At 52.7% G+C, this 23,168-nt stretch overlaps 12 protein-coding genes across 12 annotated transcripts; 8 read left to right on the top strand and 4 right to left on the bottom strand.

The window, feature by feature from the left end:
* Positions 1–31: 31 nt before the first annotated feature.
* On the top strand, positions 32–4,369 carry farA (CeGAL family transcription factor). Its single transcript, XM_073725170.1, has 10 exons — positions 32–647; positions 831–855; positions 1,039–1,056; positions 1,148–1,269; positions 1,337–2,070; positions 2,120–2,192; positions 2,242–2,670; positions 2,717–2,899; positions 2,949–3,947; positions 3,999–4,369. Exons 1-10 carry the CDS (start codon positions 508–510, stop codon positions 4,045–4,047), a joined length of 2,772 nt encoding a protein of 923 aa, XP_073581526.1. The 5' UTR covers positions 32–507; the 3' UTR covers positions 4,048–4,369.
* A 352-nt stretch (positions 4,370–4,721) lies between these two features.
* BDW74DRAFT_169361 (cystathionine beta-lyase STR3) lies at positions 4,722–7,529 on the top strand (the record flags this gene model as incomplete). The annotated part of the gene is made up of 4 exons (XM_073726983.1): positions 4,722–4,904; positions 4,961–6,004; positions 6,528–6,658; positions 6,722–7,529. The coding sequence occupies 4 exons, from the start codon at positions 4,722–4,724 to the stop codon at positions 7,527–7,529; spliced, it is 2,166 nt and encodes a 721-aa protein (XP_073581525.1).
* Positions 7,530–8,231: 702 nt separating this feature from the next.
* BDW74DRAFT_157587 (N-terminal protein methyltransferase) lies at positions 8,232–9,110 on the bottom strand. The gene has a single exon (XM_073725169.1). The coding sequence runs from the start codon at positions 8,984–8,986 to the stop codon at positions 8,336–8,338; it is 651 nt and encodes a 216-aa protein (XP_073581524.1). The 5' UTR covers positions 8,987–9,110; the 3' UTR covers positions 8,232–8,335.
* A 242-nt stretch (positions 9,111–9,352) lies between these two features.
* Positions 9,353–10,510, top strand: BDW74DRAFT_180494 (uncharacterized protein; the record flags this gene model as incomplete). Its single annotated transcript, XM_073729770.1, has 3 exons — positions 9,353–9,592; positions 9,657–9,696; positions 10,116–10,510. The coding sequence occupies 3 exons, from the start codon at positions 9,353–9,355 to the stop codon at positions 10,508–10,510; spliced, it is 675 nt and encodes a 224-aa protein (XP_073581523.1).
* A 2,518-nt stretch (positions 10,511–13,028) lies between these two features.
* BDW74DRAFT_57593 (uncharacterized protein) lies at positions 13,029–14,099 on the top strand. The gene is made up of 3 exons (XM_073733203.1): positions 13,029–13,210; positions 13,269–14,028; positions 14,081–14,099. Exons 1-2 carry the CDS (start codon positions 13,102–13,104, stop codon positions 14,000–14,002), a joined length of 843 nt encoding a protein of 280 aa, XP_073581522.1. The 5' UTR covers positions 13,029–13,101; the 3' UTR covers positions 14,003–14,028; positions 14,081–14,099.
* Positions 14,100–14,143: 44 nt separating this feature from the next.
* BDW74DRAFT_180491 (uncharacterized protein) lies at positions 14,144–15,650 on the bottom strand (the record flags this gene model as incomplete). Its single annotated transcript, XM_073729769.1, has 6 exons — positions 14,144–14,666; positions 14,727–14,858; positions 14,917–14,983; positions 15,034–15,289; positions 15,361–15,507; positions 15,609–15,650. The coding sequence occupies 6 exons, from the start codon at positions 15,648–15,650 to the stop codon at positions 14,144–14,146; spliced, it is 1,167 nt and encodes a 388-aa protein (XP_073581521.1).
* Positions 15,651–15,881: 231 nt separating this feature from the next.
* On the top strand, positions 15,882–17,118 carry BDW74DRAFT_57570 (major facilitator superfamily domain-containing protein). The gene is made up of 3 exons (XM_073733201.1): positions 15,882–16,160; positions 16,212–16,585; positions 16,646–17,118. Exons 2-3 carry the CDS (start codon positions 16,321–16,323, stop codon positions 16,963–16,965), a joined length of 585 nt encoding a protein of 194 aa, XP_073581519.1. The 5' UTR covers positions 15,882–16,160; positions 16,212–16,320; the 3' UTR covers positions 16,966–17,118.
* On the top strand, positions 16,009–16,242 carry BDW74DRAFT_180490 (uncharacterized protein; the record flags this gene model as incomplete). The annotated part of the gene is made up of 2 exons (XM_073729768.1): positions 16,009–16,160; positions 16,212–16,242. 2 exons carry the CDS (start codon positions 16,009–16,011, stop codon positions 16,240–16,242), a joined length of 183 nt encoding a protein of 60 aa, XP_073581520.1.
* Positions 17,119–18,256, top strand: BDW74DRAFT_57571 (uncharacterized protein). Its single transcript, XM_073733202.1, has 2 exons — positions 17,119–17,125; positions 17,182–18,256. Exon 2 carries the CDS (start codon positions 17,327–17,329, stop codon positions 17,945–17,947), a length of 621 nt encoding a protein of 206 aa, XP_073581518.1. The 5' UTR covers positions 17,119–17,125; positions 17,182–17,326; the 3' UTR covers positions 17,948–18,256.
* A 568-nt stretch (positions 18,257–18,824) lies between these two features.
* Positions 18,825–20,994, top strand: BDW74DRAFT_57562 (carboxylesterase/lipase family protein). The gene is made up of 2 exons (XM_073733200.1): positions 18,825–20,596; positions 20,662–20,994. The coding sequence occupies exons 1-2, from the start codon at positions 19,036–19,038 to the stop codon at positions 20,811–20,813; spliced, it is 1,713 nt and encodes a 570-aa protein (XP_073581517.1). The 5' UTR covers positions 18,825–19,035; the 3' UTR covers positions 20,814–20,994.
* Positions 20,995–21,174: 180 nt separating this feature from the next.
* On the bottom strand, positions 21,175–22,193 carry BDW74DRAFT_180487 (uncharacterized protein; the record flags this gene model as incomplete). The annotated part of the gene is made up of 3 exons (XM_073729767.1): positions 21,175–21,612; positions 21,660–21,988; positions 22,055–22,193. 3 exons carry the CDS (start codon positions 22,191–22,193, stop codon positions 21,175–21,177), a joined length of 906 nt encoding a protein of 301 aa, XP_073581516.1.
* Positions 21,695–22,668, bottom strand: BDW74DRAFT_157577 (uncharacterized protein). The gene has a single exon (XM_073725168.1). It carries the CDS (start codon positions 22,575–22,577, stop codon positions 22,266–22,268), a length of 312 nt encoding a protein of 103 aa, XP_073581515.1. The 5' UTR covers positions 22,578–22,668; the 3' UTR covers positions 21,695–22,265.
* Positions 22,669–23,168: the final 500 nt, after the last annotated feature.

The following is a 23,168-nucleotide window of genomic DNA, read 5'->3' as shown; positions in this document are numbered from 1 at the left end:
TGGGAAGAACCTTGTTCGTTCCGGGATTTTCTCTGTCCCCTCACCCTCACCTGCGTCAACCTGTTCTTTTTCACAACAAACCGTCTACTTCTTGACCACTGACGGCCCATCCACGGTTGGGTGGCGTCTGGTTCGTGCATTCTCCAGTTATCGAGCCTCGTGGTCCTGTCGAAGCTGGGCCCAGTGATCCAGGGCAGTCCCGCCGACCCCCGTACCTAACTCCTCCTGTGCCATAGGCCACTGTCATCTTTTCATCCTGTAACAGCCCTTCTGCCTTGTCGAGGTTTCATCTCTACTCTGGATTTATCGACCATCTTTTGTTTATTTCACGCATACTACCTGTTTGACTGTGCGACTCTGCCGTTCTTTTCTTCTTTTCGCTTCTCCACCGAGTACCCTACTACGTACCCATCTCCGATCCAGCTCAACTGGAACTCAGCCAAATCCCTCCCATAAATATTCGTCTCCCTCTCGTCGCGATAACCACTGAATGGACGCTTCTCGGCAATGAGCACAGCAGCAGGTGACAAGTTCATAGACCCATCGGCTTCCAGACCCAGCCCGACGCCCAGCACAGCGGGCTCAACGGGGACTGCAGGAATCGCCGCCGTACGAGCCGGGTCAAACGGACAAATGAGTTTCAGGAGGTGAGTTGCGGTCTTATTTTCTCTTGTACCTGGCGGTGTCGAGGATTTCAGGGACGCGGGGTTGGGCGAACATTGAGCGCGGACCCTCGAGGCGAGCCCCTGGACTCGAAACAAACTTTGCGGGCGGAATAACTTCGAGAAAACGTCGCGATGGTATATTTATCTGACGCCTTTTTTATGCAGACAACGTGCGTCGCGTGCTTGCGAGGTAGGTCAATTTGTTTCTAGCTGGGTGACGCGAAGCTTTTGCAGCCTCGGCACCTCGGCCCATCGAGTTGGAGATGCTCCAACTCGCTGGTGTCGCTGTTCAATGCTGGATGAAGCGCATCACAACCCTGAATCTATTTACTTGAATAATGGCTGACGCTGTTCTGTTCGCGATCTTTCAAAGACCTGCCATGCGCGAAAAGTGAGTTTAGATCCTCCCGATGCGACCGGGTGCTGCCTGTGCCGGCTGCCCCTTTAGTAAACTAGCTAACCGTGTCTGTACCGATGAACAGGTTCGCTGCGATGCTGCCAGTCTAGGTGTGCCATGCACCAACTGCGTGGCCTTTTCGATCGAATGCAGAATCCCAACGCCGAAGCGCAAGAAGAGCCAAGCGAAGTCAAGGGAACCGGGCGAGTATGTGGACGACCCTACACCGTAATGACTGCCTCCGACTGACCGACCGGCTTATTCTCGATAATAGGAATGACGATGCCGACGACAAATCACAGAGCCAAGAGAAACGCGAAGAGTCCGTACCGATACCCGGCAAAGATGCTTTTGGTTATCAGAACAACAACGCTATGGCGGTCGACGGTATGCCTGTGACGACGCTTACAGAGGCCCAAGCCGCCCAACAAGCCTCCCAAAACTCCACATACGCGCAGTTTATGAAGCCGAAATTCGCACGGGCACCGATAAAAGAAGCTGGAAGGGTAGCATATCTGGGCGAGTCATCGAATCTTTCGTTGCTCGTTCAGGACCGCCATGGAACGACCGACGTTGTACATTATCCGTTGCCTCCAAACATCCGAGGATCGCGCGCGAGAATCTCCGACCTAGACAACCTCGAGTTGGAAATCCTTCATCAGCGCGGCGCCTTTTTACTTCCACCAAAACCGTTGTGTGACGAGTTGGTCGATGCCTACTTTAGATGGGTTGCACCTGTCGTTCCCATTGTCAACCGTAGCCGCTTCATGCGTCAATACCGAGATCCTAAGAATCCTCCTTCTCTACTTCTCCTACAAGCTATTCTTTTAGCCGGCTCGAGGGTCTGTACCAACCCGCAGCTTATGGACGCCAATGGCTCGACGACCCCGGCTGCCATGACATTCTACAAGCGAGCAAAAGCTTTGTATGACGCGAACTACGAAGACGACAGAGTTACTATCGTTCAGGCTTTGGTGCTCCTAGGCTGGTACTGGGAGGGACCAGAAGGTGGGTGTTCTCAACTCGGGTATGCTGGCAAGCTTGCTGACAGATGCAGACGTTACTAAGAACGTGTTCTACTGGACAAGAGTGGCTATTATTGTCGCTCAGGGCTCCGGCATGCACCGCAGGTAAGTTTAATCTGCTAATATGACGTCCCAGTGCACTGACATGTGCCAGTGTGGAATCTTCGCAACTTAGCAAGCCTGACAAGCGACTGTGGAAGCGGATCTGGTGGACCCTCTTCACTCGAGATAGATCTGTAGCTGTTGCTCTGGGCCGCCCAATCTGCATCAATACTGATGACGCAGATGTTGAGATGCTTACAGAGGAGGATTTCGTTGAGGACGAGATCGACATCGCTGCCGAGTACCCGCCAGATCCTGTCCATGTACAATTCTTCCTGCAGTACGTGAAGCTCTGCGAAATCATGGGCTTGGTTCTTTCGCAGCAGTATTCGGTGGCTTCCAAATCGAGGCGGATGAATGCGATGGATCTCACTCATTCGGATATGGCGCTTGCGGACTGGCTTCAGAATTGCCCGAAGGAGGTATGCTGGCAGAGACAACGGCACCACTTCTGGGCAGCTCTTCTTCACGCCAATTACTAGTAAGTGTATCGGTCTGGAACCATTAGACGCCGCTAACGTTGACAGCACCACGCTTTGCTTGTTGCATCGCGCACACATGCCACCAGCGTCATCAGTACCTAGTAGTTACCGAGTTGAAGAGATGGCGTATCCATCACGCACTATCGCCTTCCAGGCTGCTGGAATAATAACTTCGATTGTTGAGAACCTGCAAACCCATAACGAGATTCGATATACGCCTGCGTTCATGTACGTTGTTCTTATGCGAGGCGATCTTTCGATGCTAATGAATAAACAGTGTCTACAGCCTTTTCTCGGCTCTGATCATGCATGTCTATCAGATGCGCTCATCAGTGCCTACGGTAGTCGCTACTTGCCAGGAGAGAATCAACATTTGCATGCAAGCGCTCAAGGATGTTTCCAAAGTTTGGCTCGTGGCGAAGATGGTGCACACTTTGTTCGAATCCATTCTGGGCAACAAGTTACTGGAAGAACGTCTCCAGAAAGCTGCAGGAAAGAGGCATCAGCGGACCAAGCCTGATTATAATCCATCAACCCAGCACTTGTCCGCCAGAAGACCAGATCCTCCTCCGAAGCGCAAGTTCGACGATATGGAGTTTGCTCTGCCAAATGGAGGGCCTACGCCGCCAGTTTCGTACGAGCGATCTCGACCTCAAACGCCTGCAGCCACTCCTTCTAGGGAGCTGCCACAATCCACCATCCCTCTACCTCAAGGATCCCCCATTGTTCCCAAGGATAATCTCCCCGTGGCTGGAAATTCACGCGCAACTACGCGTCCAACCACGCCCTTCAACAACCAATTCTCGCTACCTGCAACCCCTCCTGATTTGTTCCTTGTTACACGCACCTCGCCCAATCTCTCACCTTCTCTTTGGGAGAACTTCCAGCCAGACCAGCTGTTCCCTGACGGCACCGCCATCTTCCCAGAACTCACGTCTCCTCAAAATGCGGCGGTAGATCCACAGCTTCAGATGCAATCACAATTACAAGCTCATACCATGGATCAGCGGTCTATGATGCACCAGCAGATGCCACCCCGGACTTCACTGCCTGGCACCCAGGGAAGCCCTGAGCTCCTATCGAGTATGCCTGCAATTGGATTGCAAGGCCAACCGCAGCATATGTACGGAATGGATCCTCAACAGACATGGCAAATGCCAGGTCTCGACCCTGCAGTTGCTGCCACGGGAATGGATCATGCAAGTCAAGACGACAACTGGAGCAGCAGCTCTCGCAGTGGCCCGACTGCACCTACGACCCTAAACGTGGAAGATTGGTACGTTGTTACCCATACCTACGAGAAGTGTACTGACTGGTTTATTTTCAGGTTCCAATTCTTCGGTATCAACGGCAGCTTCGGCGAAATGGCGGTTTAAACTGATTGGTTGTATAACATGGGCTCTGATCAGATTCAGTGCTTGCTTGCAAAGGTTGACGTGACATGGTAATTGTCTCTGACTATTTTGCTGGCCATGACAGACGTTTCTGTTTACTGGATGTAATGGATGGTGTTGATCATTGTCGTTCTTGTCTGAGATGATCGAGTGGACTTGCTATTATTGCCCCGGAGGCAACGAAGTATCTACTATGATTTTCTGCCTATGGTGATTTGCGATTTTGGCAATGTTCATGTTGAAACTTGACGGCAGATTGAAGCGATTTATTACTACGACTGTATATAGAAAAGCAACTCCAGCCAACTTACCCCGTCCTACAGTCCCTACACCATACAGTATGCCTCACGGCCCTAACTACATTGGGTTTAGCGAAATGACGACATCGTACCCTTGCCGGGGAGCCAATCAGGGGATGAGCAGGGGTATGACTAAATTCCCCAACTCCATGGAGAAACGAGATCGGTGAGATGACTCTTTGAGCAAAATATCAATTGACACTCTTCTGATCCTGTACATATTTCTGCTCCTTAATTGCCGGTGCCTCTCCAGGAATTGACCGAGACGCCCACCACATTTCATCCCTTCCTCCCTCTGCATCTCTTCGTCTTCTCATCCTTCTCCTCTCCCGCCACTCCGCCTTTCTCCCCGCAGCGATGTCGGCCTCTTCCGGTGCGTTGAAAAAAGCATTCCCTCACGTTGATGCTGAGGGCCACAACTTGCCCCCTTCGCCCGCTCCATCGAGTCCTCATGGCAGCAGACGCTACAACATTGCTACGGAACTCGTATACACTGAGAGCAATGACCAGTACAATGCCAGCAGTGTCCCCATCTACCAGGTACATTATACCCCTTGCCGCGAGATAATGTCCAGAAAGCTAATCGATGTTTCTAGAGCGCAACATTCAAGCAGTCATCCCACGAAGGAGGCGGCGAGTATGACTACACTCGATCCGGTAACCCGACCCGTACACACCTCGAAAGACACCTAGCCAAGATCATGTCGGCGCAGCGCGCCCTCGTTGTATCTTCCGGCATGGCGGCCCTCGATGTAATCACTCGCCTTCTCCGACCCGGCGATGAGGTTGTCACTGGTGACGACCTGTACGGCGGAACCAACCGTCTCCTCAAATACCTCTCGACTAATGGCGGCATCATCGTGCACCACGTTGACACGACCAACCCCGACAAGGTGAAGGAAGTCCTGACCGACAAGACCGCCATGGTGCTACTCGAAACCCCTACGAACCCGCTCATCAAGATTGTCGATATTCCTACAATTGCTACGGCATCGCACGAAGCAAACCCTAACTGCCTGGTTATCGTGGACAACACCATGATGTCTCCGCTCCTGCTCAGCCCGCTCGAACTCGGCGCCGACGTCGTCTACGAGAGCGGAACAAAGTACCTGTCCGGCCACCACGATGTCATGGCCGGTGTCATTGCAGTCAACGACCCCGCCCTCGGCGAGAGGCTCTATTTCCCTATCAATGCCTCCGGGTGCGGACTGTCGCCATTCGACTCTTGGCTGCTCATGCGCGGAGTCAAGACGCTCAAGGTCCGTATGGACCAGCAGCAGTCAAACGCGCAGCGCATCGCAGAGTTCCTGGAAAACCACGGGTTTAAGGTCCGATACCCCGGTCTGCGATCGCACCCTCAGTACGAGCTGCACCACTCCATGTCGCGAGGCTCCGGAGCCGTGCTCTCGTTTGAGACGGGTGATGTTGGTGTTAGTGAGCGCATTGTCGCCAACGCGAAGCTGTGGGCTATCAGTGTTAGCTTTGGCTGTGTCAACAGCTTAATTAGTTTGCCTTGCCGCATGAGCCACGCCAGTATCGACGCGAAGACGCGAAAGGAGCGCGCCATGCCTGAGGACCTGATCCGGCTGTGCGTTGGTATTGAAGATGTAGACGACCTCATTGATGACTTGCAACGAGCGGTAAGTTACTCTTAGATCGATTGCCTATTGGTTTTGCTAATATTCTACAGCTGGTGCAAGCTGGCGCGGTCAACGTCACCCTGGATGGGATTGAGGCGAACACGCCGCAGACTTCGGCGTAGCGGATTAACGAAAGAATATGGTTATGGATGACTCATTATCGTGGCGAATGGCGTTTGTGTATAAACTTTTTTGGAGTATATTTCGGTAGTTGAAATCGAGAGATCGGGATGTAAGCCGGCCGGCATCGGACCACCCGGCCCCGGGCCAATCTTGTCCCCAGACCAGACCCCCGGAGTCATCATCGATCAACTAATCAAGTCGATGGCAAAATAATACCTCACCTTTGCCCAATTTATTGTCGCAACACTCGTTCTATCAAGATAAGAGCAGTGACTCATCTGTTTGATTTGTACTTTTTCCTTCCTGCTCTTTAGCGTTGCTATTCCAGTAAACACTCTTTCAGCCGCATTCCGCTGTTGTTTTCAAGAAAAGGTCACGGAGGATGCCGCAAGCACTTCAGGATACAGCCCTCATCCCATCACCGTCGAAATCATGGAACACAAACCGTCTAGGTGCGCGATTTGGCGTCGACGTCGTCAGTGCAGCAACGGCTGGCGCCCTGACGTGTCCTATCATCACCGTCATAGATCGGTAGCTCGCTCTTCAACTCCCAGATTTCGTAGAGAGACCAGCTAACATTGAACGCGAATACAGCGCCATCATCGAGAAAGCTGCCAAGGGCGTTCTAATCAAAAACACAATCACATCTGCATTCCGAGATATCCTCCGAAAACCATCGGGCTTCTTCCTGGGAACACCGTTTCTGCTCATCTACACCCTCTACACGTCGACCTATCTCACCGCGAACGCGATCGATACCGTCACATCCACACTGAAGGATAGGCCGTTTTCGAGCGTGTTCCCGGACACCGCGAAGTTCCTTACAACGACCGCAGTGAACATGGGGATATGCGTATATAAGGATGCGCGGTTCGCGCGGATATTCGGGAAACAGTCGCAACCACAACCACCGCAGCCGCCTTCGGCGAAATCACCGTCAAATGGTCACTTCACATCGACGACGCCCGCATCATGCCACCCGTCCCCTTCACGCGGCGCGCCGAAAGTCCCCAAGGTCTCCTACACCCTCTTCTGCCTCCGCGACAGCATCACGATCTTTGCGTCCTTTAATATCCCGGCCCTCGTCGCGCCCTCAATACCGGACTCCATTGCTGCAACGCCCGCGATGAAATCTGCCATCGCGCAGTTTAGTTGTCCTGCGCTCATGCAGTTCGCTAGTACGCCGATGCATCTGCTCGGATTGGATCTGTATAATCGGCAGCCGCCGGGTGGGCTTGGATGGAAGGAGCGCGCTAGCAGGATCAAGAGGGATTATGTGGCGAGTTGTTTTGCGCGTATGGGGAAGATCGTCCCTGCTTATGGTGTTGGGGGTGTGGTGAATGTCCGTATGAGGGCTGAGTTGATGGGGTGGCTGGAGAGGTTGGATGCAGGTTCGGCTTAGGAGGAATGCCTCTTCTGTTTTTTTTTTTTTTTTTTTTCGGGCTTTCTGTTCTTCGATGATGATTTGGAGTACCGGTTGGGTATCATGACACTCCACTCACTGCTACTCCCACTCTCTTCATAGATGGCGTTTTGGTTCAAGGCGAGGCGTTCGGGTTCTGCTTGGGTTGCTAACGATAGATATAGACCTTGTTTGTCTTGTCTTAATGTCTTATGTCTTCTTGTTTTGTCTATTTACAGCGGTATAGCTATAGCTATAGCTATAGGGGAATAATATCTGGTGTCTGACAGATTGGGCAATGTTCGTGTTGGTGAAGGACTCCGTATATTCGGTTTTCTGTCCAGTTATTCCGGGAAATGAGGATTGTATGGTAGGGCCCATCTTCGTCGCCCTCCGTTCAGAACCCTGCGATTTTGCGTTCAGCAGGTGCAGGTTATATGTCTTTCGGTGTTGATTCTTGTTGAAGAGATCAGTCTGATCCGCAAGAGACTTGGTAGGTGCTTCGATGATCAACCATCCGCGGTATTAAGTATGGACTTGGGCCGTAGTCAACAGGCCCAACCGCGGCTTGGACTTATCGATATCCTCATATCAGCCGGTATCTCATCGGGTGAACACCATGCATTCAATTGGCTCTAAAAGGCCAAGGCCAAGGCGCGCTGCTATACAGGGGAGCCCTAGCCCTCCCATAAAATACAGGAAGCCGAATTGACGGAGGAGAAAGGCCCTGTTATGTGCAAGGCCAGCGTTGGGAGTTCGCGGATGTATACAGTACAGGTGTGGTCCGTGTCCGTAAGTACCGTAGCTCATGACCTCGAATCCGGACTCGGATTCTTCGGCCGCAATGCATAGAACCGCACCGGCAAGAACTTGTAGTCCTTTGGAAACCCCGTCTGCAAATCCGACGCGATGACCCTCATCCCAGCCTCCTCGAAAACACCCCTGAACTTGCCGTTCGTCCGCGTCACGCTACTATCCTCCGCATCATACATGTCGATATCCCGCGGATCCGTCGAGATGTTCTCCTTCACAACGCATATCCCCGTGCCCGGGACCAGAGCCGCACGGCACCGTTTGAGCAGCTCCACAAGCTGCGCGTCATTCAAGTGTCCGACGCAGAACTGGATCCAGATCAAGTCATAGTATTGCTCGCGGGGATGCCAGTCCTCCAGCCCCATCGTGTAGATACCCCCCACGACCCCGGTCTTCTTGAGCTCGCCTGCGTCTAGGATAGCCGTGAACTTACCCACCGGTTCTACGGCGTCAATGACGTTGCACACGTGGCTTAGTAGTCCCTCTGTTACGCGGCCTACCCCTGCGCCGCAGTCAACGCCTCGATTGAGTTTTCCGGATACTGCGCACCCCAGGACAAGCCGCCGCACTTTGGCGAGAAAGGAGCGTGACCCTCGCAGGTCGATCCGCGAGTACCAGGGGTATGGTCCTAGATTGCCGAGCATGCTTGTTGCTGTTGCGGGGACATTGGTCCAGTAGGTGAGTGAGGCTGCGGGGTTGATGTTTGCGTCGATGGGGGCTTGAGCTGATGGAGAGTCTGGTTGACCCTCATCTTCTTTTCTGGAGGACTGATTGATGTCCATGGCTATTGAATAGTCTATAGATGTGGGAAGATGGATTTTGATCTGTTCAAGTTGAGAGAGGAGAGACATGTCATAGGTATCATGTGAGGCGCTAGACCTAAACGAGAGCATTGTAGATGATGCATCCCTTTGTTCGCTGTGGCGGGGACGAAAGCTCCTCGCATTCCTCGAGAGCTTGTCAGGGAGCTAGATCCAGTCAAGAGAGTGTTTTTCCTCACGAATCTTGAAATGGCCAAGCGACGGCCCTCAATTACCTTGTCCCAGATGCAGGACCTGCTCGGGTATAGTATTGCCCTCGCTAAGGAGGACAATGACGATACTCCACGCTTCTACTCGGACCTCACGGTCGTTCCGACGGATGTCTATACGAGGACTAAATATGAGCTGGAAGAGCATTGCCGTATTCAAGGCGAGGGGAATGCGGCATGCATTAGAGAAGGCCTTCTTCCAGAGCTTAGTGCTACCCAAGTAGGTTGATCCTTCCTCAACTCCCGTCCACGATTCGCGTGGTTCCAGACTGACGCTGTTCCAGAGTATCGTTACTGATGGCTGCAAAGTGTCCATTCGGTACAGTACGTCTTCTCCGCAGACGTTGAGCTCGAGTTCGGATTCAGCTTGCCTCTGCTCTTGAGTAGGACTGAAGCCGCAGAAACAATGTTCGCTACAAAGGTACACAGTCCTGATACCTTTTCAAGAGTCCTATGGTTAAAGACTAAGAGGCCTTGAGATCCCACAGTTCAGAAACTATAGCACCCTAGGCTCGTTGTCTTGCCTTCCCCGGGAACTCCGCGACAGGATCTACATGTACGCCATACCAACCGTAACCTTAAATCCAACAGCTCTCGAAATTGGCGACCTCGAGCTTGCTAGAGGTCTAGGTGACCCTAGTAGTTTTTGGTATCCGCTTAGAAGCGATCTGGGCATCCTCGCAGTCAACAAGCAGATGCGCGAGGAAGCATTAGGGCTAGCCTATCGAAGGTCACGCACTCAGCTTGGGACATGGACGACTTTATAATCTTCGCCCTCGTAATCGGTAAGATCGACCGAGACAATATCGAGTCATTGCGCTTTTCTTGGGCGAGTGAGAGCGATAATGCATCTGCTGGGCATGGTCTTGTGAAGCACGGTGGTAATCCGACGAAGATACCGACCCCGACCATCCACAGGACGCGCTGTTGTCAGCTACTTGATCACTTTACACGGCTGAGAAACCTTCAATTGTCACCTCAGTCGTCATCTGGAAGCGCTGAAATACTATATCCGACAACATCATCGGTCAGTGACATTCAGGACGTTGCTGAGGTTCGCAAGACCAATGAGCGTATCGCCAATTCTCTCAAGGATACCCTGCAAAAGCTCAACGAGCAAGGCACCGAGGTCGCCTGATTGCAAAAAAAGGATTGTCTTTCATTCGCATTATAAGCGCATGCGAAATATACCAGCTGAAAGCTCATAGTTTTGCCATGTGTTGGCAAGAACAACATGACTTTGAGTGCGACGGGCTTACTTCGGACAGTGAGACTCGTTGAGAATTGGCCTGACTCGAGCAGTAGAGACAAAAGCTCAGCTAGTTGATCCTGCTAGTACTTCACATGCACACGGTATGCTGAAGAGCATCCTGTACATCGGTACACCTGATACTAAGGGCTGACGGTTGAACTGCCTGTAGTCTGCACATGAGGATCGCAACTGCTGCAAAGAGACGGTGGAGGATGGATTGGTTTCAAAGGATGCCCCTTCCACCTGCAGGCTACATTCCAACAGCACTGCACATGAGATAGTGGTGAGAAGGAGGGAACAATGACAAAAGCAATGGAGGAGACAAAGATAACAGGCACTGTGCCATTGTCGCGCGGCCACGGCCGATAGTGCTAAATAGAGGGTTAGTTGAAATGGAAGTATAGAGTATTGGGGCCAATGAAGCAATGAACTGACTTCTGTTGATGTCGCAAGACTGCCAAGGTAATTCAATAAAGAACAGATTCTTCTGTCTTGTCATCTGTTAGAAAAGGAATCTTCTTCCGCGGACTTCACTTCCGGCTCTCCTTCCACCACCTCTCATCTTCTGATCTCGACTCTTCGCACTCTCTCTGTACAAAAATGTTCACTTCCTGCTACCGTTGTACTTCGCCCTCTCCTTATATCCAAAATGTCCAGCGTTACGACCAGGATCCGAAGCCGGCTGGACCAGCTGCGCAGCGCTGTTATTGCTTTAGCCTGGCAGAAAACCCAGGAGAACGACAAACCCATACAAGCCGACTTCCTTGCTACCCATAATATCCGTCTCGAGTCCTATTCCTTCGAGGATGCCAAGATACCACCACAGGATGCCGGGGTACTGCCAGAAGACGCCAACCCCCCACTACTTTTTCGTCTTCGGTCCCAGAATTTGTTACCGTCGAGCACTGTGTAGCCCTAGAGGACCACGACCCAGAGCACCCAAGCAGACTCTGCGACATCGTTTTTCGAAACGACGGGTCTGGCGGCTGGGATCTGCAGGAACCCGCTGACTACATTGCGCGTTGGCTTGCGAGAATAGCTTACGAATTTCCGCGCCCCTTGCCCCCGGACACTCTTGATATGACGGAGTATTGTGGGATTGCACCCGTATGGCATGTAATCTGACTCCTGGCTGTAGGACGCTGGCTAACATCAAGTCATAGCCATCCCCATGGTGTTGACTCAACCAGTGGTGGTTTGCAGCGAATGAGCATGGTCGCCGCCAACTATTGGTGCAGCGGTGCTCCGGCGTCTACGAGTACACCAGGAGGACCCGAAACGGACAGAGCTACGCACACTTGATACTGCTCACCACTTTCGCTGTTCCTGGGGCCAATGAGTCCATAGCTCACAGCGAGCGCTGCGTGATTGTGACGGCAATGCAAAATCGCGCGTTTCAACCCGCCCATGTTCAATATCGAGGATGTGAGAGCGAGCCGGAAGACCTGGCCTATTATGAGCGCAAAGAACTGCAATCTACGGAGTTGCTGTTTAGGAATGAACAACGCTTCCCGGTGCTCATGGTGGCCGTCCTGGGTCACCGGGCTCGGATAATTACGCATGTGTATCGCAAGAGGGGCAGCTACATATTCGCCAATCGCGGCTCTATAGCTTTGGGGATTTTGGATTAGCTCCGTTCGATCTTTTTTCGCGTGCTCTATATCAAACTACTGAAGTATGAAGATCATGTAATCGATGAATTATTAAAGGAACTAGGATAATCCTTGCTAGCGAACTAATATTAATACCAGGGAAGCAAACGCCCATACTAATTAATTACTAAGGCAATGACTTCTTAGTAATGAGGGGTTGTGCAAACGGATGGTCCTCGCACCTCAGAGAGGCACTCGACATTCTACTCAGCGAACCCGTGGACCTTAGCCAAAACATGGGGCTGCGGTGACATGTGGCTGTTGTTCGTGTCCCAGATATTTGAGCAGTCGCGCTCAATGTATCTCTCCTTGCATATAGGCATTGGCGAGGGCTGACAGCTCCGCCAACCCTGAGCTTTCGAGGCCCTGTCTTTCCTACCCCAAGAAGAGCTAAACAACAGCTATTCATCCGCACCGGCTCAATGGCAACCCGTTCAAAATCTAGGATCTCGCTTTCGGGAAGATTGACGGTCATCAAACGTGGCTGACGGCCCCCGATCGAGCCGCGTCCAGTGAGAGCAGGGAGGCTGTGCCCTAACTGAACAAAGACTAGGCTGAGCACGGAGGAATAATCTGACCGAGTCTGGGACACACAACGAATCAGATGCTGCCAATGATGCAGATCAGGCTTCGCGCGAGCTTGTGTAGATTAAGCCGTTTTGGGTGGGATTCGGCGCTGGCAGGTGCAATATGGAAGGGTTGATGGGTATAAGAAGATGCCATGTCTTCCTGGACACTGGATTTGTTTCCATCGACGCTTTACCAGGCTCACCAAACTAAGAACATTTTCAACCGACTTCTACAAACCCCGGAAATATATCGACAATGACTACAAGTACAACCAAACCCACCCTCAGCTTCTTCGGCGCAACGGGCGGCTGCACGCTCGCATGTCTCGCACCCGCCCTCCAAGCAGGATACAACTGCATCGCTCGTACGCCACTCAACCCAATCCGCGCCATTCTAATGTCCAGGACACTAACAAACGGCAGTGGTTCGCAGTCCCCAGAAACTCACCGACCAGCTCAAAGCCCGCAACATCCTGCCCTCCACGCTCTCAGCCCACCTAACCCTAATCGAGGGATCTACGTCCGACCTCTCCGCCATCAAGCAAACGCTCTTCCCCTCTCACATCCCACACCCATCAATGATCCTCTCCGGCGTCGGCGGCCGGCCTGACTTCTCGAACCCGCTGAAGCCGAAATTCGTCGGCGACACCGTCTGCCAAGACACAGTGCGCAACATCCTGACCGTCCTGCGCGATCACTCAAAGCCGGAAACACCGCGCGAGTTCAAGCCCGTCCTCGTGTGTATCTCTACCACGGGCATCACGAAGGAGCGCGATATTCCGCTCGCCATGGTCCCGCTGTATATGACGCTGAAGACGCCGCATGCGGATAAGAAGGTTATGGAGGGTCTTGTCTTTGAGGAGATGGGTCGGCCTGAGAGCGAGAGGGTAATTGGGGACTATGTGCTCATCCGCCCGAGTTACCTGACGGATGGGGAGAGTAAGGCTGATAAGGTACGGGTGATGAAGGGCCAGGGGGAGGGCCAGAATACGGCTGTGGGCATGGCTTGTCCGTTTGTGGGGTATACGATTTGTCGAGAGGACGTGGGCGGATTCATATTTGGGTTGGTGGAGGGGCTGGATCGGGATTGGTATGGGGATAATGCTGAGGCAAAGGGAAGGGATTTTTTTGGGAGTGTGGTTTCAATTTCGCATTAGTCTGGTGGGGTTGGTGTATATTTATCGTAGGTTACATGCCAATCGATTATTCCAATGCTGATGGATTCACGAACAAAGCCTGTCAAGCGGCGAGAGGAACATGAGATGCAATACTGGAGACATGCCAAATCCAATTGATTACTACCTCGACGGCCGACGAGAACCAGCGCCTCTCGACTGCGGCTGCGGCGGCCAAGGTGACACTCCCTCTCCCTCGGCACCTGCTTCCGCATTGCCCGGATCCTCATACACAATGCCAATGGTCGTCGTCTTCTCAATGGCGCCTTCCTTCAGCTCACTGGCCGCGCCCTGCTCCAGCGGTTGGGACCCGCGCCTACTCTCCCTGGAACTCCCCGACAGAAGCTGAAAGCTGCCAGTAGCAGACTCCTCAGCGGTGCGTTTAGGACTCCACCAGAGACTCGAACTCAGCCTCCCCCACCACGGTAGGACATGCTGACTACCAGACGATGCAGCGGAGCGGGAGTGGGCGTGCGGGTGAACGCTTGGCCGCAGGGTTGGGATTGAGGCGGCGAGGATGACGAGGTTCGCTTCGAGCGTCCACCAGATGGCGAGGTAGGCCATTACATGTGTTAGGTCGTCTGTTGCGGCGATGGCGCGGAGTTGCACGGTTTTTACGATGGATGCGATCACCGCGCTGGCTTTACTACTCATTGTCCACTTCCAGGGCATCCACGGGGAGGGATGCAGAAGCAAGCAAACTCACAAGAGACCCAATCCCATTAAGCACGATAGCGACACCTTCTTCTCCCACTCCATTTGCAGGCTCCAGAACATGCTTGCGGGGAACACGGCGAGAGTGAAGTCCACCGCGTAGCAGACGACTTTTTCCAATACCCTAAATCAGCAATCGATCATATCACAGTCCATACCAATCCGACACACCATAAGCTTACAGCTCTGGAAATACCCCGTACTCTGCTGCACCTCTGGCGGCCAGCAGCTCCCGGGCATCGACTGATTCTAGTACTTCTTCAGCGGCCTGCACTGTGTAAAGCTTATAATGACGGTACCGCAGTCCACAACGACCTGGATACAAATAATGTACCAGAGCAGCCGCGAGCGCCAGGGGATCGGCGGGAAGATGCCGAGCAGCAGCGAGGCGTAGGCGACGCGGCCGACGCACGGGGCTAGGATCGAGAAGAACTCGCAGAGATACACCCATTTTATGGAGTACATGATTTGCGTTTCGGAGAGGGTGTCGAGGTGTGAGCCTAGCCCCCAGTGGGTGGAGATTGTGAGGAAGGAGGAGTTGCCAAGACTGAGAGCCTAGAATGGAAATCAATTTTAGCTATGTATTCTTTTGCATTGTTTCTTTCTGAGGGGTAGGGTATGAATACCAGCGCGAGGAAGATCAGGGCGTCATCTATTGTAGCTTTCTTGATGATTCGGAGGCGCACGTAGTATCGCGTTGCGAGGACAATGATGGCAAACCCCGCAAAGACCCAGGCGATGGTCAGCCCGGTGCTTTCAAGGCTGGAGGTCGTCTTGCCGGATATTTAATTGACGACAGTTAGTCTGATAGCCAGGGCGAGGTCGGTTGGCCGTTATTTTGAAGGCTCCGATGGGTTTCACAGGGCTGATGGACTGGCCGCAGCAGCAGCAAAATCATCATCATTAGCATAGCCATCATCCCTGAAAAACAGTCAAGTTCGCAAGGATGCGGTGACTGCAAACAAAGATGGGAGACAAAGAGTCGGGATTGCAAAAAATGTCAGAGAGGACAGCGGGATTACGGTGTGATGGTAGGTACCAGGATACGAATGTCTCACCATCTCACGATCTCACGACCTCACGGACTCGGACTGGACTGTGTTTGTTGTTCGCTGGGATCAGCTCGCTGACAAGTCGCACAATCATCGAAAGCTTCCCCTAATCAGCTTTTTGCCCAGGACAAGAGGCTGAAAATTCCAGACTTTCGCCGCCCAAGCCAACGGCTCTAGCTATTCTGTTTCCTCTTGTCTTTGCCAATAGACTCGCTCTCCGCTATGCAGCAGCCCACGGAACTTGGCCAGCCATCGCCGAAAGCCGAGCACAATGCTGAAAGCCAACGGACCGCCGACACCCCGAATGTCCTAACAGAGAAGGAGGACTGGAGGTCCTGGATGCAAGTAGTAGGAGCCTTCTGCCTAAACACCTGGTACGTCCTTCGAACACAGTCACCAAACAAGCATCTACTAACTACAAACAGGGGCCTAATGAACGCCTTTGGCGCCTTCTAAACATTCTACGAGCTGAACCTGCTCTCCTCCAGCTCCTCGTCCGCCATCTCCTGGACTGGCTCCACGCAAGCCTTCCCCATGTTCATCTTCTCGTTGTTCGTCGGACCCATCGTAGACGCAGGATACCTGTCACCACTACTCGCTCTAGGCTCCTTCTTCACAATATTAGGCATCTCTATGACGAGCCTCTGCAACGAATACTGGCAGGTCTTCCTCGCTCAGGCACTCACCATGGGGCTCGGATTCGGCTGTCTCTATGTCCCGGCGCCGACGGTCGTCTCACAGCATTTCCATCGCCGCACTGCGCTGGCAATGGGTGTTTCTTCGGCGGGGAGTGCAATCGGTATGCCATCTCACGATCATTTACCTACTCGCCCTCGCTAATCCAAGTTACCTTGGCCAGGCGGCGTAATATACCCACTCATATTTGAGCGCCTCGAGCCACGCATCGGCTTCGGCTGGACGACGCGGGTGAATGCATTCGTCGTGCTGGCGACTTCCGTCCCGCCGCCGCTACTCATGAGACTGAAAACCGTGGCACCAGGGCCAAGGTTGAGAAAATACACCCTTCTCAACACAACCGCGTTCAAAGACTCCCCCTACCTCCTCCTCAACGCCGGTCTGATAACAGGCTTCATGGGCTTCTACATCGCCTCTACTACATCCAGCTGTATGCAGTGCAGGAGAGTTCCGCTTCCGAGGGGCTGTCCAGCTATCTTCTGATAATCCTAAACGGCACCTCGCTCATTGGTCGTGTGCTGCTGGCACACCACGCTGACACGCTCGGCGCGATAAACGTGCAGACGGCCGTCGCGCTCGCCGCTGCGATTCTCACATTCTGTCTAATCGAGATTACAACGGCCTGCGGCATCGCACCTGTGTGGTAGGAATCTGGATGCTATGCCCTCTGAAACTATGGTATCTAACCTCGCGTTATAGCCACCCCCATCCTATCGATCTGCGAACCGAAGGGTTCTGTATGATCAGCCCGGCTATCGATTCCTACACCCCGTCCAATCACTGAAGCTCTTACATCTACGAGTACACTAAGCCGACTGGCGACAACCGGCCCTTGCCACACCTGATGATGATCACCGCCCTTTCGTATGACGGGTATGATTCATCGATAAGCCATGGGGAGCTCACTGCAATCGTGACAGCCATGCGCAACCGGGCTTGGCAGCCTGCGTTTTTTGACATCGACAACTACGAAAGCGACACCGAATACGATAACGAACGGAAACGAAGGGAACAACCAGTGGATCAGTTACTCTTCAAGTACGAGCAGCACTTTCCTGCTCTCCTTGTCGCTATCCTGGGCTCTCATGTTAGGATCAACTACGGCTGTTCATTGGGTCGAGAGCTTGTGATCCGTCAATCAAAGCTCTTTAGCTTTGCGGAGTTTGACTCTTGTCCGTTTGAGCTCTTCTCGCGCGTCATACTCAGTGAGCCTATCACTGTAAGTGAAGTTTCGACCGCACTTGATGTGGTGGGAAGCAAGAGTTATACAGACCGTCCAAGGGCCAGGCCGAGGCTGGCTTCATCTTCATTTATCAATGAAGTTGCGTTGAGACCTCGCAGCCATGACCCAGGATGTCCGAGCCATTCATGGTTCTATATAAGGTCTCTAGTGGAATACTACCTAAAATCGAGACCCAAACCAAGCGCGGCGGGCCAACAACCGGTCTTGCCCATTCTACCCTAAATCAGGACCCGCTTCCCGCTCCCCTTATGATTTTGACCACGGCCGAACAGCGAGCTGGCTGCGCTTGGAGTATCAATCATATCACCGACGATACGTGCGAATACAGGTCTTGTCCGCTTATCAGGGCTGCGCTCGTGCTTTCGCAATGTCCTTCTAAAATCAGCTTAGACATAATCAAGCACATACGACCACAGGGTGTGGAGAACAGGGCTTCCCGTCCGCTCAGCCGTACTTAAGCCACACGCCGGCTGGTTAGTAGTATGGTGGGTGACCACATGCGAATCCCAGCTGTTGTATGTTTTTTTGTTTTGTTTTTGACCCTTTTTGGCGCTTCGTGCAGGTAGTGGTGGTGGTGATCACGACTCCGGGAGTCTGACCTTGAGATACTGTTCGACGGGCTGGGAGACCCTTGGCATGTGTACAAAGACGTTCCGCGGACCAGCAAGGATCTCTTATAGCATGCGAGTGTCTTGATCAAACAATATAGTCTGGGCCGTGGTCGGCTTTAATCCTCTTGAACTATAGCGCCAAGCTCTGGTCATTGCAAGATCAAATGCTTGAGCCAATAACCTTGGAAAGCTCTAGATGTCTGCAGGGGTATGCATATGCTGTACTACTTATATAGGCCTGGGGTATAGGCTAAATTTTTCTGCTTCCCCTTTCATGCTGATGCTAAGATAAATCTTTTTTTCTCTGGGTTTTCCAGCGACGGCAACCAGGCTCATTGTAGCGCGCAGCCAACGAAGATAATCACGTGGATCCCTAAATTGTATAAGCCAGTAGATGAGACCCTGGCATGCAGATGCGGAGGTGCTCCGGAGTCGGGCCAAACTAAATGCCAAGTCATTGTCAAGATCTGCCAAGAGCGGGGAGGCGCGTTGGGGTCTGCGTCACAGCATGGGTGGCTGGTATCTATCAACATCTTTTGCCGTGCTTTTGTCTGCTTATAATACGGAGTAATGGCCCAGCTGTCAGAAATGCCAGAGAAATTTTCTCCACGTCGAGCGGAACAGTCGTGGAGGTCTCTTCTGGATATTCCCGTACCATAGGTCCATAACATTCCTCTGGCAGCTATTTGCAAGTCCAGAATGCGGCTCGCGAAGCCTCTCATCAAGCTCCTTTCCTTTGCTCTTTTGAGCCATGGAATCTCTGTCAGCACTCATCACGGACCAATTGCCACCATCATCAACGGCACCCTTCTCGGCACCCACAACTTGCACTATAACCAGGATTTCTTCCTGGGCGTTCCATATGCACAGCCGCCAGTCGGTGAACTCCGATTCCATCACCCGCAGCCGATCAACCAGTCATGGTCCGTAAAAGACGCAACGTCGTACGGCCCCTGGTGTCACACTTCGCCTCTTAGCCTACCAGGATTTACACAGGAAGGCTTCCAGCACGAAGAAAGTGAGGACTGCCTGACCCTCAACATCGTACGACCCAGCGGCATAAACCAAGACGCCGCCCTACCCGTCCTAGTCTGGATCTACGGCGGCGGCTTTCGAGACGGAAGCGGTGCCGATCAGCGCTACAACATGTCTTTCATCGTCGATGAGTCAGTGCAAATGGGCCAGCCGATTATCGGGGTTAGCTTCAACTACCGCCTTTCGGGGTTTGGATTCCTGCAGGGCCGCGCGGTTGATGAGGCCGGGATCGCGAATCTCGGCCTCTATGACCAGCGCTTTGCGCTGCAGTGGATCCAGGAGAATATCCGTGCGTTTGGCGGCGATTCGTCAAGAGTTACTATCCAGGGTGAGTCTGGCGGTGCTGTGTCGGTTGGACACCACTTCCTTGCCTATGGCGGACGAGATGATGGGTTGTTCCATGCTGGTATTGCGCAGAGTGGGGGGCCTCTTATGACGGATCCGTTTCTCTCGTTGGATGAGCAGGACATTCTCTACGATGATATCCTGAATAAGACAGGCTGCATTGGGGCGATAGACTCCATTGCGTGTCTTCGGGCTAAGCCTGCAAGCACCCTAAAAGCTGCTTTCCAAGACACCAACTACTATCCAGTCCTAGATGGGAGGATGGTCACAGGACGCACATCGGTTGCCCTGCGCGAAGGCAATTTCGTAAAGCGCCCACTCCTCATCGGCGCAAATACAAATGAAGGAACCGCTTTTGCGATGTGCGACAGCCTCGGCGTGGACACTCTACCTGAGTTCCGGACAATGGTCGCCGAGTCCACGAATGGCGACCGCTTGTCGAACTCGGCCATAAATGCATTCGCCGACCTGTATGTCAACAAGCTGTCTCGCGAAGACGCAGAGAATGACCTCGGACATGTACTTTACTCCCCCGTTCCGTCCTATGGTTATCTCTACGGCCCAGTCACCCTATACATCGGGGACGCAAGGTTCAATGCCCCCAGGCGGTATACCGCAGAGCTCTGGGCGAACCATGGAGTCCCGTCGTACACGTACCGCTTCGATGCTGTGCCTAATTGGGTGCCGTCGCATACCCTTGGCGCAACTCATTTCCAGGAGATCCCGTTTGTGTTTAGGAATTTTGATGGTGTAGGCCATGAGTTTAAGCCCTTGATATCGAACTCGACGGAGAAGCAGCAACGGTATCATGATTTGAGTAGGGCCATGAGTCGGATGTGGGTGAGCTTTGCAAGTACTCTGTCGCCTAATGCTCATCAAGGTGAGTTTCCACACGGGATTCTCCCATCTATATTCTATTGCTTTTGCTGATGCCGAGTGGTATAGTCCCTGGATTCAACGGAACCTGGCCTGTTTACAGGAACGACAGCGGTATGAACATTGTCTTTGGCCTGAATGGGACCTACTTGGAGCCGGATACATGGAGGGAAGAGGCTATTCGACATCACATCGAGTCCTTTACCGAGCTCGTGATTTAGTTTGTTTTCCAGGCCGACAGTACATACATGGCGTCAAAGCAGTCTGTTAAGGCTCACTATATATTTTCCATTTTTTCACCAGCTACTGCTTCAATAAAGAATTGTATAACTATGGTGTTTTGGCGAGAATTAGAATTACGTCCGAATCAATAGTGATATGGAAAGAAAATAATGCATGTACATCAAGAAAATCACACTTATTTTAACACCGCCCATGGTAAACAAGAGCAAGCCCTATTCAAGAGTAGCACGAAGCATGGCTGGAGGAAAAACCAAACAAAGACATATAAATCGCCATTCTTCGTACATCTCAACTGTGATCCCTGCCATAATATCATGGTCTCATGGGACCGATCATCATCTACATACCTGAATCATAAAACAACCCTACCCTGTCTCCTTTTACGCTGAGAGCATTCAAGGCTCTCAAGACGAAGGTCGACTGCCTGAGCTTCCCGACCCAGATCCGCACCAGCGCTTCCAGTGCTGGAGCCGGAGCCTGAGCCTCCAGGAGAAGAGGCGCCACCTGCACCTCCTGCGGAGTTCCACCACCGCCAGCACCTCCGCCGGTTCCAGTGCCGCCTCCGGGTGATGAGCTGGAGCCCCCAGAGGAAGAACTACCACCGCCGGTCCCTGTACTACTACCAGGTGCCGACGAGCCTCCACCTCCACCGGGGTTCCCATCACCGCCGGATCCAGTGCCTCCACCGGGTGACGACGAGCCGCCGCCACCCCCAGACCCAGACCCAAACGGTGGGTGTTCATCCGACGGGCCGGAGGGCGATCCATGCGAAGGGTCCTCGCCGCTCGTAGGACCAGGGCGAGGACGCTCATTAACCCCCGAACCCCCGCTGCCCGTGCCTCCCCGTTCGACCCCGACCCCGACCCGGACCCGTGATAGTTCGGATTCCCCTCGCTCTTGTACGGCCGCTCGCTGCAGTACGGATAGTCCTTGCAGTTCTGGTACTGCGGCGGGTGGTAGTCGTTGGGGGCTGGATAGCCGCCGGATGGGGAGTACTGGTAGGCGTAGTAGCAGTCGGGTGAGTAGTCGTTGGAGCATTGGCAGTAGCCCGGGCTGCACTTGTAGTACTGGTACTGGTTGTAGTTGCAGTAGCAGCCGCAGAGGCCGGCGCCGTATTTGTCGCAGGCGTTGGATTGGCGGGTGAAGAGGTTGTCTGGTTGGTTTTAGGTGGAATGTTAGTGTTGATTCTGTAGATGGTTAGGAAGGAAATTTGACGTACGCTCGTGCTCGGTAAGATGATCTCCAATGTCAGTAATGGATTCGTCCCATTTATCACCGACGTCCTGTTCCCAAGATGGAAGAGAGACGCCGAGGTTGAGGATGGATGGGAGGATGCTAAGAATGAAGATAGGCTTCATTTTGATGGGATGAATTTCAGTACACTAGTGTGATGTCCAAGTTGGAGTGCCTTGAGGACTAAGCTTGTTTTCTCATTTAAAATGAGCAGGCAGAATGGCCTCGACACAGCGCTGCATGGGTATTCTTATGCGCTGTCCCTCTCCTATCACAGAGGCGGAGCGCCGGTTGTATGCGTCTCTATGATGCTTGGTCGAATCGAAAGCTGGCCAGGCTGCTCGGCATCGAGAGCCGCAAGACAGGAGGAGGCCCAGAAACATCTGTGGAGTACATATGACACTCATGCTAATAAAAACACCACAGATCCAGCTGTTGACACCAGTATAGTTCGTGGATGTTGAAGAATCCAGATCGTCAGGCCTTGCCACTGACAGAGCCGCGGTCATAGGAGAGGATAAAGTTGTGGGGATGCACCTCAATATACAGTAGAAGGAAGTGCTTTGACATGGCACCTGGGAAGCTGGTGCGGGGGCCGACATCTCATGACTGTTATTGTGAGTTCCTTCCATTGCTTTCCTACGTGGACTGAAGAGTGGCCTGATCCCCCAGACAGCTTGTTTTCTCCTTCCTTCGTCAACCTTTCAAGTTCCCCGTTTCAACCTCTGCATCACTTTCACCAGTATCCTTGGTCGGCTTCAGCACCTTCTCTTACTTATTTTGGAATTCAATTATGAAACCTCTCGGTTGGTTTTAGTGAAACCCAAATCCAAAGCTGCGATCTCTCAGTCAAACCACCACAAGTGACATCAGGGCCCCTCCACAGTTTTCCACCACCCGACTTTCGAAATGTCGCCCTCAAGGGAACCATGGCACATCGCTTTGAGGTAGATCTATGAGAAAATATGAGATTTACCCCGAGGGAAGTAGGTATTGCGACTTGTCAAGCCTCCAACACAGCCATTTGGAGAATCGAGCATCGCTAATGGTTTCATTGGCATTCAGACAACATTCAGGCAAGCCCGTCATTCGTCATCATA

This window comes from Aspergillus multicolor (assembly GCF_047715735.1).
Source record: "Aspergillus multicolor strain CBS 133.54 unplaced genomic scaffold BDW74scaffold_22, whole genome shotgun sequence".
Taxonomy (NCBI): Eukaryota; Fungi; Ascomycota; class Eurotiomycetes; order Eurotiales; family Aspergillaceae; genus Aspergillus; species Aspergillus multicolor.
The sequence above is the reverse complement of the archived record's forward strand: the minus strand, read 5'-3'. Positions and strand labels throughout refer to the sequence as shown.